Raw genomic sequence first — 12,770 nt, forward strand, 5'->3', positions numbered from 1 at the left:
TTCATCCCTCCAAACACACATACCAATTTAAGCACCAATTTTGCTCTTACTAGTAGTAATATTAACTCATGCCTACTCTTTTTTTTACTACTAATAGTGGTTATACATTATGGGGTTGTGTTATTTTCAAATTCAGTGTGGGTGCAGTTGATTTATATTTGCAGCTACATCCCGAGGTGGTGAATCAAACCGATTTTCTTATTTCAAAGCTCGTTTGATGTGTCAGCCCTGACTCAGAACTGTCTCGTGGTAGTGAATTGGTAGCATAGCACAGTGCGTTTGGTGCTTGTACGTTTCTCTCGCACTTGGAAAACGCCATCCCTGTCCTTTCCCCATACCTCCTCCCTTTCCTTCCTTCCTCCCTTCCTTCCTCATTGTTGTCCGGACCGTGCCTGACAGTTTTGGCCTTTCTATCGAGGAGCGTCGCGCTCCCCCAGCTCCACCCCTGGCGAACGGTCAGAGAGGAGGAGGAGGAGGAGGAGATGATAACGCAGCCGCGTAACACACGCTCAGCCGGGGCCTCCCGCTTGCCTGCGCGTGCTGCGTAACCCGACTCTACCTTACCGGGACCCCAGTGGGGCCCAAGGCTTCGCTCCGGTTCCTAACCAGCCCTGACCCCCCCACCATCGCCCGGGGGGCCCCGGAGCAGCTGCGGACGCACGCGGCCGGTCCCCGCGTGAAACCCGCCGTCGGGGCGCGGCCGACAGCGGGCCCCTCCATTATCGCAGACGTGCAGGCCCGCCATTGGCTGAGCGAACCACAGGGCCCGTTAGCAGCCGATGTTCCAGGCGTGTGCCGTAATGAGACGAGCGCGCGGTCGACCACGCGGCTTGCAACCCCTCACGCAGGGAGCAGCGGAGACCGTCGTTTGGGCCTTTCAACCGGTTGGGAGAGCAGACGTTGTTCTTTTGGAGCTTCGCGCAGCAGATTGATCTGATGCCCCCGTCTGCAGATTCACCTGTAAGGGGACCAAAAATAGCTTAGCACGCCAGGACAAGCTGTCCCCATGTGCAATGTTGGGATAGGCAAATTGGTGTTATTAAAATTAATAAAAATGTATTTAAAATGTATTCATTGCTGCCTGGCTGCATTGGTTGAAAAGACATCTCTGCAAATGTACTTAAACACAGTACTAATTTCAGTTGTCTTTGAAAAAAGTGTTTATTTTGTGTATACATAAATGTGTTTTTTTAATGGAATACAAAAGGTTGGGATAATTTGTATTGTAAAATTATTATTCCTGATGGAAAATATGTTATTGTATTTGTAAATTTGGATCCTGTATTGCACAGTATTGTATTAGTACTGTAGATGGCTATGTGGGGAGACAGATTCTGTTTTATTGTCATATTATTCAGTTGGATTAACATACTATTGTTATGTGCGCTACCGTAGAAGAAAATAAGTCACACTGGGCCTTATAATCTTACCTGACTGTGAAGAGAGATTCACAAGACCGTAATGGATTCTGTGTTTTTTCTCTGACTGCTTGTCAGAGGGAGAGATTCAGAAGAAGAATAAGTTCTGTGAGGCTATCATGAATAGGAGCAGGCGCAAATATTTTGGCTCGACGGTACGTAATATCAAATTTGAAAGCAAAGAAATCTGCGCTGCTCGTCGCGAAAATGACACCGCTGTGGCAGCTTCCTCTGTGTTCAGCTACAGCAGCACAAAACAAAACAAACAATGCTCTCTTTCCAATTTTCCTTTTATAAAACAAGTGTCCTCTTTTTTTTTGGAGACAATATGCAGTAAATAAACAAAAACAAAATGGCTTTACCTGGAGCTGGCAGCCGCCATCTCGGCCAACAGTAAAGAAATCACTTCAGTCACGCAGAATGGAGTAAGCAGAACCCATTTCTCATTCTTTTAATATTCTGAATTTTCTCCGTTTTTATTATTTTGATAGATGGCCGCTTAGAGGAAGAAACCAGCTCCGACAACTGACGGGCCTTGTTAGCTGCTGACTTTGTGGAATGTTCCGTGATGGTGATGGATTAATGGTATTTGGGATGTGTTCTGATTTCAGCAAAAGGCAAATTTGAATGGTCGGCACATGCCCCCCCCCCCCCTCCCCCCCGCTTCAATATTCTTCCTTTCTCTGATGAGCGAAGGGAAGGAAGAGATGTCTGGCTTTGTGCGATTTCTCAGAATAATCAATCTTCCAGCTACATTATCCAGCTGCAAATTGATGGCTGTATTTTGCGGGGGTGAGAGCGGGAGGGGAGAGACTGTGTTATCTGCGCTCTGCCGCTCGGAGAAGAGCAGCGCGTGTCATTTTCGGGAGCAACGTGCGTCCCCGGCTCACTGCCGCCACTGAGTTTTGTGAAGCGGTAGCGCAGCAGTTAGCGGAATATCAATTAACTCCACAGCGGAAAAACTGCCGTCCGCGGTGGCGTCTCACCTTTGTCCACTGATGTGCACGGCTCAGAATAATACATGCGCGAGTCATTTATTTTTAATTGGCGGCCGGCTGGCTGCTGTTTTGAAGGTTGACGTGACTGTGCTCGTTATAACGTGCCCCACGGAGCTCTCTCTCTGAATAACATGCAGCGGTAACGCGAAAATATGGAACGTTTAGGTTTCTGCGTGTAGGCAAGGGGAGAAATGAAAGGTGTCGCTGATGAACCGGTGGTGTCTGTGTTCACAGGGACTCCCGGTCAGACGGAGACGGTCCTGCCGACCATAGCGCAGAGCCCATGTTTAGCGTCAACAACAGCAACAGCACCAGCAGTGCCAGAGGGGCTGAGCGACACGGGTGAGAAGAACCATCCAGCACAGTACCTCACTTTTTAAGCCCAGTGCATATACCCCTATTACAGCACAGTGCACTACACACACTGTACCCCTATTACAGCACAGTGCACTGCACACACTATACCCCTATTACAGCAGAGTGCACTGCACACACTGTACCCGTATTACCGCACAGTGCACTGCACACACTGTACCCCTATTACAGCACAGTGCACTGCACACACTGTACCCCTATTACAGCACAGTGCACTACACACACTATACCCCTATTACAGCACAGTGCACTACACACACTGTACCCCTATTACAGCACAGTGCACTACACACACTATACCCTATTACCAGCACAGTGCACTCACACACTGTACCCCTATTACAGCACAGTGCACTGCACACACTGTACCCCTATTACAGCACAGTGCACTACACACACTATACCCCTATTACAGCACAGTGCACTGCACACACTGTACCCCTATTACAGCAGAGTGCACTGCACACACTGTACCCTATTACCGCACAGTGCCCTGCACACACTGTACCCTATTACAGCACAGTGCACTGCACACACGTACCCCTATTACAGCACAGTGCACTCACACACTGTACCCCATTACAGCACAGTGCACTACACACACTGTACCCCTATTACAGCACAGTGCACTGCACACACTGTACCCCTATTACAGCACAGTGCACTGCACACACTGTACCCCTATTACAGCACAGTGCACTACACACACTGTACCCCTATTACAGCACAGTGCACTGCACACACTGTACCCCTATTACAGCACAGTGCACTACACACACTGTACCCCTATTACAGCACAGTGCACTGCACACACTGTACCCCTATTACAGCCCAGTGCACTACACACACTGTACCCCTATTACCTCACAGTGCCCTACACACACTGTACCCCTATTACAGCACAGTGCACTGCACACACTGTACCCCTATTACAGCACAGTGCACTGCACACACTGTACCTCTATTACCGCACAGCGCACTACACACACTATACCCCTATTACAGCACAGTGCACTGCACACACTTTACCCCTATTACAGCACAGTGCACTGCACGCACTGTACCCCTATTACAGCACAGTGCACTGCACACACTGTACCCCTATTACAGCACAGTGCACTACACACACTGTATCCCTATTACAGCACAGTGCTCTCCACACACTATACCCCTATTACAGCACAGTGCACTACACACACTATACCCCTATTACAGCACAGTGCACTGCACACACTTTACCCCTATTACAGCACAGTGCACTGCACACACTGTACCCCTATTACAGCACAGTGCACTGCACACACTATACCCCTATTACAGCACAGTGCACTGCACACACTTTACCCCTATTACAGCACAGTGCACTGCACGCACTGTACCCCTATTACAGCACAGTGACCTACACACACTGTACCCTATTACAGCACAGTGACCTACACACACTGTACCCCTATTACAGCACAGTGCACTGCACACACTGTACCCCTATTACAGCACAGTGCACTACACACACTGTACCCCTATTACATCACAGTGCCCTACACACACTGTATCCCTATTACAGCACAGTAACCTACACACACTGTACCCCTATTACATCACAGTGCACTACACACACTATACCCCTATTACAGCACAGTGCACTGCACACACTATACCCCTATTACAGCACAGTGCACTGCACACACTTTACCCCTATTACAGCACAGTGCACTGCACGCACTGTACCCCTATTACAGCACAGTGCACTGCACGCACTGTACCCCTATTACAGCACAGTGCACTACACACACTGTATCCCTATTACAGCACAGTGCTCTCCACACACTACCCCTCTTGTAGTACATTGTCCTTCACACACTTGTACCATTCGTCACATGGACGGCGTTCAATATTTCAATCCCTGATGTGAACTTAATTGACCACACTGCTCTGCTCAGTGACCGGCCTCTTTGTAATTAAGATGTTTGACCCGTCTTCGACAAGGGCTTATTTTTAATGATGGAGGACAGAAACTTGATTGTCTCCTGGGCATTATTGGCATTGCTGAAACCCATCAGTCAATGCTGAGCAGTGACAGCATTCAATGCTATGTACAGAGAACTGAATCATAAATATTAATGTTCCTGTGCTTGACATGGCACAAACTGTTTGCATGTGCATTTAATTAAGAAGGAACAAGGAAGCTGTTTGTCTTCATTGCAGTTCTTTTGAAATCCTGTTAAATTAAATGTAAAAGAACCCCGCAGCATTTTATTGTTTTGCAATTTCCCCACTAGCAGGTAACCAAATGCTTGTATACAGTTGTTGGAACCAGCAAAGCCCCTGTATAATTGTGATTTTGTTTCAGTCCTGACCTGTCTTTATAGATTAACTATATAATCTATTACAGGTTAAACTATATTTTTAGTTCTCAATATCAATAGCCTGTTGTGCAGTTGAATTATTTTTGCCAGTGGATTTCCAATAGGAAAGACTGCTGGTATTGTTGATGAAAGATTAAAGTGAAAGTTTTTGTGCTACGGGGCATCTGCTCGTTTCATTTTTGTTTCCGTTTTTAAAATGGTCAAATCAGTTTTTTGAGCCATGAGAGACTTTTTCTGTTAGTGTGTTTAAGCCTTGTGAAATTCGTTATGTGAGATAAAATTTCAGAATGTAGTTAAATGACAGGCTTTTCAGCTGTGTATTACTGCCACTTTAAGAAACTGGAAGACTAAAGTGACTGTTAAACATTTAGCTATATTAAACATGCCCCTGTGGTTTTCCCTATGTTCTGTCTCCTGTACGCAAGGACGAGCAGGGCAAACTGGAGGTCTGACAGGGACATGGGCCTGATGAACGCGATTGGTCTTCAGCCCCGTCACCCCGCCCCCTCGGTGACGTCACAGGGTACGCAGACGCCCATCCTGCAGCTGCAGAACGCGGAGACGCAGACGGACAGGGATCTGCAGGAGCCCAGCACCTCTCAGGCCGCCACCCACGGTAGGAGCTTCTCCCCTGGCCTCGGCAAAGTGCTAAATCATTTACAAAAAAACTGAGAAGAGTACTACTTTTCCCCCATTTGCTCCTGCTTCAGTGATGTAGCTGATAGGATTTCTTGGAGTTGTTGAAGTCCATGAGAAAAGCAGATGGAGTTATAACGGTGCCTTAAAAAAAGGATAGAAGCGTTTCTCAGTACTGAGATTATTTTTCTCAAAATACGCATATTACATGTCACGTTATTTATTTTCAACTTCACACTGTTTTTGTGGCAGACAATTGGCTTGCTTCACGGTATGCTTACATGCGCGTTGTTATTTTCACGGAAGACACCGGTCTTTAATGGGATATTCCTGTTATGGTCATGCTTTTTTCATACCTGGAAAACACTGGACTTTTTTTGAAAGGATATTCGGGGTATTCACATTACACAGTACAGTCATTCAGTTTATTTTTAGAGAATTCTGGCCAATGCAGTGATACAGTATTCTATTTTCTTGAATAAGCATGACAGTAAAACCTCAGTCTGTCCCGAATTATGAATACAGTCTCAATCTTGTCAGCTCTCTAAAATGTCTTGTTCAATTAATTAAGGAGTTGTATTTATTAGATAGTTTATTTATGCACCAAACGTCCTGAGGATGCAAAATATTGGGGTCGTATCAGTATCGGGAAATAATAGCTTACAACAGAACTTCCCGAATCTATGGCTTATGATGGGCAGATAAGACATATGTACATTTGTCAGAGTGGTGATGCATTTTATGTGCTGCTGATAAAGTAAATCAAGACAAAATGCCCCTAAAGTAACCATAATCATAGTCATCTGAACCTGCTTTATTCATTACCTATTTTTAATTTATAATTCTTTACCAGGCAAACACAAGAAAAGCCGTACAAAGACTCAGCAGTTCTCTAGACCCACGCTCTGCTTAAAAAGTCAACAAGTGGAAATGTTTTGTTATACAAATAAAATTTAAATACTGCCTTCCTAAGTAAGTTGATACCTTTGCTCATTTACTTCTTCCTTGAAAATGAAAGAGTGGATTGAGGTTGCATTTGAGCTAGAATGTACAAGAGGGGATGTATTGATATCACTACTGGCCAGTATTGTCAGTCAAAGATCAATGATGGAATTTATATATTGTGCATCTGATATTCATAATGCATTTAATGTATATTGGGGGTAGTGATGATAGTATCTGTCCGGTTAACTGGTATTTGTCTCCAACCTGCTGTGATAGCCCTCTACAGGCCTTGAAATGAATTCAGGGCTTTAAATAGGTGCATACGGCTCCTGTAGGGGAGACTGTACCATTAGCATACAACCGTGTAGGTTTTAGAGGCTTTTCACAGACTACCAAATAGCACCTAGGGAAGAGCAATTCAGATCTGCTGTTTGCCTTCATGTCTAAATGGGTCTATCGTGGGTTCAAGTAAAACTTAAGGAATAGCACCAGCAGGGTGGTGGTTTCCAAATCCCTGGGCTCATTTATACTTATTGAAACAAATGAAAGGTGTAAATTGGCCATCACTCCTGTGAACCGAGTAGTCATTACCCTGATAGTCTTATGTGCTGTTCGTCGATCCACCACTTGAAGTATTCCTTTCATTAAACCGTTATTGAACCGTTCGGTTTCTCTGCGGTCCTGTTGGGATTTAAATTCTTTTTAAAAAATTATGCCCGTGCAGAATGGCTTCCCATTTTCTTCTTCAGAGGACTGACATTTTCACACGTTGGTTTAATTTGCCCTTGTGAGTGCAAAGGTTCAAATGGCAGCTCACACACCTGGACGTGATGTTTGACATGTACTTTGGAGCAGAGTTCAGCGTGCTTCCATTCCATTATGACTTTTTTAAAACCAATTTCTGACCCCGATTTCTTCTCCCAATCTGAAATGGCCACTTTCCTTTGCAAGCCATTCGCTGCTAAATCCTCCGGCAGCTGTGGAGAGGGTAGACGCACTTGCACTCTCCTTTGAAGTATACGCTGCCCACTGCTGCCATACATTGATTACCGTAGGCAGACTGCTAGTGCAAGATCACCCAGAGGAGCTGGTCTTACGCAGTGAGACTGATACAGACCTTCTGAAATGAACCTACCGTCGCTAATTATGCGCTGCCCTGCATGGCTTCAGCAGCACGGTCAGGATTCGTAACCAGACTGCGGGGTGCACCACGCACAGAAACCCAGTGTTTTAAATAGAATGAGCCACCCAACTGCCGACGTCCATCACCACTTAAGCTGAATACTATATTGTAGTCCATCAAAATTTGATATCCACCCAAGACTTGGTCATACACCCCTTTTGCAGTCAATGGGTTAAGATTGTGCTCTGTGCTTCAGCGGCTAGTGTTGAAATTGGATAAGGGGAATCCACTCGTTCTTTTTTTCCCAGAGAATTGTTATTTTCAGATACACCTTGTGGGCTCCGCCTGCCAGTAATTGATAGTGATAACATTGTCCAGTCGATTACAGTAAATAATTAGATGGGTCGTTGCTGTAAAGTGACCTCATTACTTGCGATTGCGTGGACTACGGGTCCTGTAGGGATTTCTGAAGGGGCTACTAGCGTATGTGGCGCTGTTGGAGGCTAATAACAAGAAGTTGGGGACAGGATGAGGGATGAAGGGGGATTAAATGTAATGGACAGAAAAGCCTCCTCGGTCACTGATCCCCCTTGGGAGCCTGTGCCATCAGAGTCCTGATCCCAGTTGTGTAAAAGTGTGAGCTTTCCGTGCAGGCTTATGTTGATGAGGCTGCAGTCCATAAAGGACTTGTGGCAGTCCCTCTGAAAAGAAATGGGGTTGGCTTCATGAACTGTAACGCAAGCCTGGTCTGAAAGTCATTTAACCCAGGGCCATTTATTCCTGTATACATTATCCTGTGTCAGTTTGTATATCAGTTTATTAAGGATCATGTTTAAAGTTCCCTGGAAGTTTCAGTCTTTATTTTCCTGTTTTTTGAACCCAATGACATGTGTCCCAGGTGATGGAGATCCTCCTCTGGAGTTGATTCGAGGCCAGGCCATAATTATCTTTGTTAATTGTGCTGGTGTCATTATGTTGTATTCTGATTGAAATGTTCTAAAGGCACAAGTAATTCCAAGAACTTGATTATTATTTCATAACAAACTTTTCATCCTGGAATTGGCTATACAACTGTTGAAATTTGCAGACAGTTCACTGAAATTTATGTCTGAAGTGTTACTTTGGTCTTTATCAACCAGAAATATACCTTTTCTTTCTTAACTTTTTACTACATTTTTCACTTTAGCATTCAGTGCACCTGTTGCACATTAACACAGGACATGTCCCGGGTTTCATAAACTCATACAGTCTACTGCATATAAAGGCTTTAGTTTCAGCTTTGTTTCCAGCGTCTGTTTATTTGGTTGTAGTTTGTAAAGTATACATCTTGGTCATCCAAAATTGGTTGCATGCTGAGCTGAAATGCTGATCGATTGGATTCCTAAATGGTACTATAGACTCTTTTTTTTTTTTACTGAACACGGGAGGGAGAATGTTAAAAGCACAAATTGCAGCGAGCCAAACCTGCATTGCGAGAAAATGAAACACTTCGTTGAAGCAGAAAGACACTTTCTCGATTGGCCACCGTTAAGTCTGGCGGTGTTCTCAGGTGGACAGCTCAGTGTCCTTGGGCCCAGGTACCTCAGCCTGAGAGAGCACTGCGGAACACGAGGCTTCGCTTAACGGCAGAAACGCTTAACGAGCCGAAGGAGCGCTGTCCTGTGTCCCGCCGGGGATGGCCTAATTTTCATTTGTAATACCTGTGAACGTGTGCACCTCACCGCGTGGTAAAGCCATTTCTTGCCACTGCTGAATTATTAGGCAAATTACTTCTGTCTTTATGAGACCCCAGAAAGGACAACCTTTCGCCCCAATACGCAAATAAGGGTTCCGCTTTTGGCAGGAACTTCTCACCTGGTGTCAGGGAGTACTGGGCTATATTTGTGCAATTGCCATTCAGGAGGACAAAGGCCAGTGCAATAACACTTTGGCTTTTTCTCATATTAAGGTGATTTAACAGCCTCCCACTGCTTGACGGATCTCTGCAGAAAAGCATGGTTTAATAGTTTTTTTTTTTTTTTTTTTTTTTTTACAGAAGAACTGCTTTAACATGATGAAAGAGTATTTTTAAAGTGTTGCGCTGTGTTCTCCTCCACAAAACCTGCTGGAACATCAGCACAGCTTGGCAAATTGTTCAGGGTCAGATGGTGGCATATCATTAGCCTGGGTAAACAAATATATTGTTCAGGAACTTTTTCCTCTACGCCCACCAGTTGTTGATTTGACTCTTGGTTGCATTTAATGAACTCATGAATATTCAAAAGGATTGATTCTGAATTATTTTTTGAATTATATTACTTTTTTTTGTTGTTTTATCTTATTGGCTCACTTTGTCTTTTTCAGACTTGTTTAGGACTAAAAGGAGGTTTTTATAATCTTTGTGGGTCCATTCAGAGGGGAATTGGTTTGGTCCTTAATGGGTAATGTTGTTTTAGATGCAAAGTGGAAATATTTGTTCTGGCCTTTCCATTCGCCTATCAGAAATAAATTTGTTTGAAACATTTTTCTCTTTAATATCAGCTTGGATTATGAGCATTGATGGTGAAATAATAATTTCCAGGTTCCCATATTTTCGTATGGCACTACTTTCTAAAACTAAAAAAATCTTATTTTATAGTGTAACATGAGCACAGGCTGGCGAACACCTGTAAATTCAGTTAATATCGTATAGCTCTGTCCTGCCTCCTCCACGTTCAAACTTATTACGCATTTGTGCTGAACCAAATAACCAAATATTAATCTACTAAATAACAAATATAATTATAGATTAAAACCTACAGACATATTGTACATTAGGTTGCACTACCTGACAAGTAAATCATACCACTGTCGGATATATCATCGTTTACACACATTTCCCCTATTTAAAATAACTGAGAGCCGCTGTGTTATTCTTTGCAGTTGCATCTCCAAATTGGAGGCTTGGCTACCGCAGTTGTGTTTTTTGACATGCGCTGTGCAGTTCTATATCTCAGAGGAAGCAAGTTATAGCTAGTGGTCCATTGTTGACAGCATCCAAAGTTTTCTAATACGATTTTTCTAATAGTACTTTACATTTTTGGAAAGTAAAACAAACATCAAATTCATCAGGAGTGAATTTGCCTCATCCAGTGACCTCACATATTTCTATTTATTTAAAAATCATCAGTTGATTTAAAAGGACTTGATGGTGTGTTGACTGCTCTGTGAGAACTCAGAAATGTTCTCATTAACCTCTTGTAAATGGGGTTGGGCGGGGGGTGAATGGGAAGCATCAGGAGTGAGAGATTGCTCAAATCCCTCTGTGACCGATGCCTGACACCTCATCCAGTTAATCTCGCCATTGTCTCAACTGCTAAGCGTTTAACCCTTGAGTGCAAATTATTGAAATGCAAGTTATTTCGCAGCTGTCTGGACGAAAAAGTGAGCTTGCCGTGTGGGCGTAGGAGAGGATGCAAGGACAGCTCAGCGAACACTGCCACATGACCACCTTCAGTCCAGTTTTTATACATACTGTCACAGACGGTCATTTAAAAATGCACAAGCATGCAAATGCACTTAGGATGTTTTGTCAAAAATCTGCATGAGCATAGCGCTTTATAATGGCCCAGTTTTGCATAAAATAACGTATGTTTGTATGAAATTGTATATGTTTGTGTATGCTCACAGATGAGCATACATTGCTGGATAAAAGTATATTTGCTGAAGGATTATTGGTGTTGGAAAGGGTGCTCCACAGGCCCAGGTGCTTTGCGTGGCTTTGTTTTGGCCGCTTCATGCCTTTCTCTCTCTCTCTCTCTCTCTCTCTCGCGTGCGCGAATCTCTGCCTCTCCAGCGCTATCTGTTACTGGCACCGTGCGAAATCCGTGCTCATCATGAGGACCGGCAGCCAGCCGCCGCTCTCATCTCCGCCTCAACGCTGCCGCGGAGGACACGCGTGATGTGGTCTCCCCTCAGTGCATCGATCAGACGATTATATGTACACATCTACAGGCACGCATCCCAGAAAAGGGCAGACGCGTTTGCATTTCAGCTCTGTGGATGAACACATTTACGCACGCTAATGGAATGACTCGATAACTGTTTTTGTCTTTCCTTTCAAACGAGCTCGTCAAGTGCAACAAAGAGATGTCACGATCGCGTTCATTAATGATCACTGCCAGGAGTTGTCCGCAGTGAGCCAAGCAGACACACACATGCGCGCACGCACACACACTCACACCAAAACACGCGTCTGGGAAGATATCCATCCAGGATTCAGCTTGTATGACTCCCTGATTAATTAGCAGTCTTGTTAAAAGTTTGTTTTCCTTCAGGGAACTTTGGGAACTCTTGGTGTGGATGAAATGGCACATTAAAAATTTTAACTCAAATTGAAGGGCCCTGTAATACACATGAACCCTTGAGGAAATGAACAAATTTAGATTTTTTTTCGGAGGGGGGTATTCCTCTGATCTTTAGCATTTGTCATTAAGTCTTCTGTTGGCAGTGCTCTTGTTCATTGTACGTAAGTGTGGAACCCTTTAGCACGTCTTAAATTCTGTACGCAGCAAGTAAACCATTCTTGCCTGTATGTATAATAGGCATTCCACAGGCCCTCAGTATTACAGAGTAAGCAGCTATTTTCCAGGTAGTATACCATTAAATGCTTGAAACCAATTTGAGATGTCTTTCGTCTGTACAATAGCATCATATCATATGTGGGTAATAGATAAATTGGTAACCACCTGAGAACCAAAGCACTTCTTTGCCAGAGAGGGAGATAACACCCCTAAATCATAGCAGTCGGTTTTATTTTTATAAGTTAGTTGACGGAGCAGGAATTGTAAGCACTAGCCTAGCTCAGACCTCATTTGTAGTGTTGTTTCCATCTGTTTTAAGAGTATTCGCCGTACTCATTGGCGTTTATCTCAGTTTGTAAGCAACTCTG

General features: G+C 44.1%; 1 protein-coding gene across 2 annotated transcripts in view; it reads left to right on the forward strand.

The window, feature by feature from the left end:
- LOC135255306 (activating molecule in BECN1-regulated autophagy protein 1-like) overlaps window positions 1-12,770 on the forward strand; it is a 106,436-nt gene that overhangs the window by 83,065 nt on the left and 10,601 nt on the right. For both annotated transcript variants that reach the window (XM_064336296.1, XM_064336298.1), the window contains exons 16-17: window positions 2,651-2,758; window positions 5,583-5,773. In XM_064336296.1, the coding sequence (XP_064192366.1) occupies window positions 2,651-2,758; window positions 5,583-5,773 (299 nt within the window). The remainder of the gene's footprint in view (window positions 1-2,650; window positions 2,759-5,582; window positions 5,774-12,770) is intronic.

Source organism: Anguilla rostrata, chromosome 5 (genome assembly GCF_018555375.3).
Source record: "Anguilla rostrata isolate EN2019 chromosome 5, ASM1855537v3, whole genome shotgun sequence".
Lineage (NCBI taxonomy): Eukaryota > Metazoa > Chordata > Actinopteri > Anguilliformes > Anguillidae > Anguilla > Anguilla rostrata.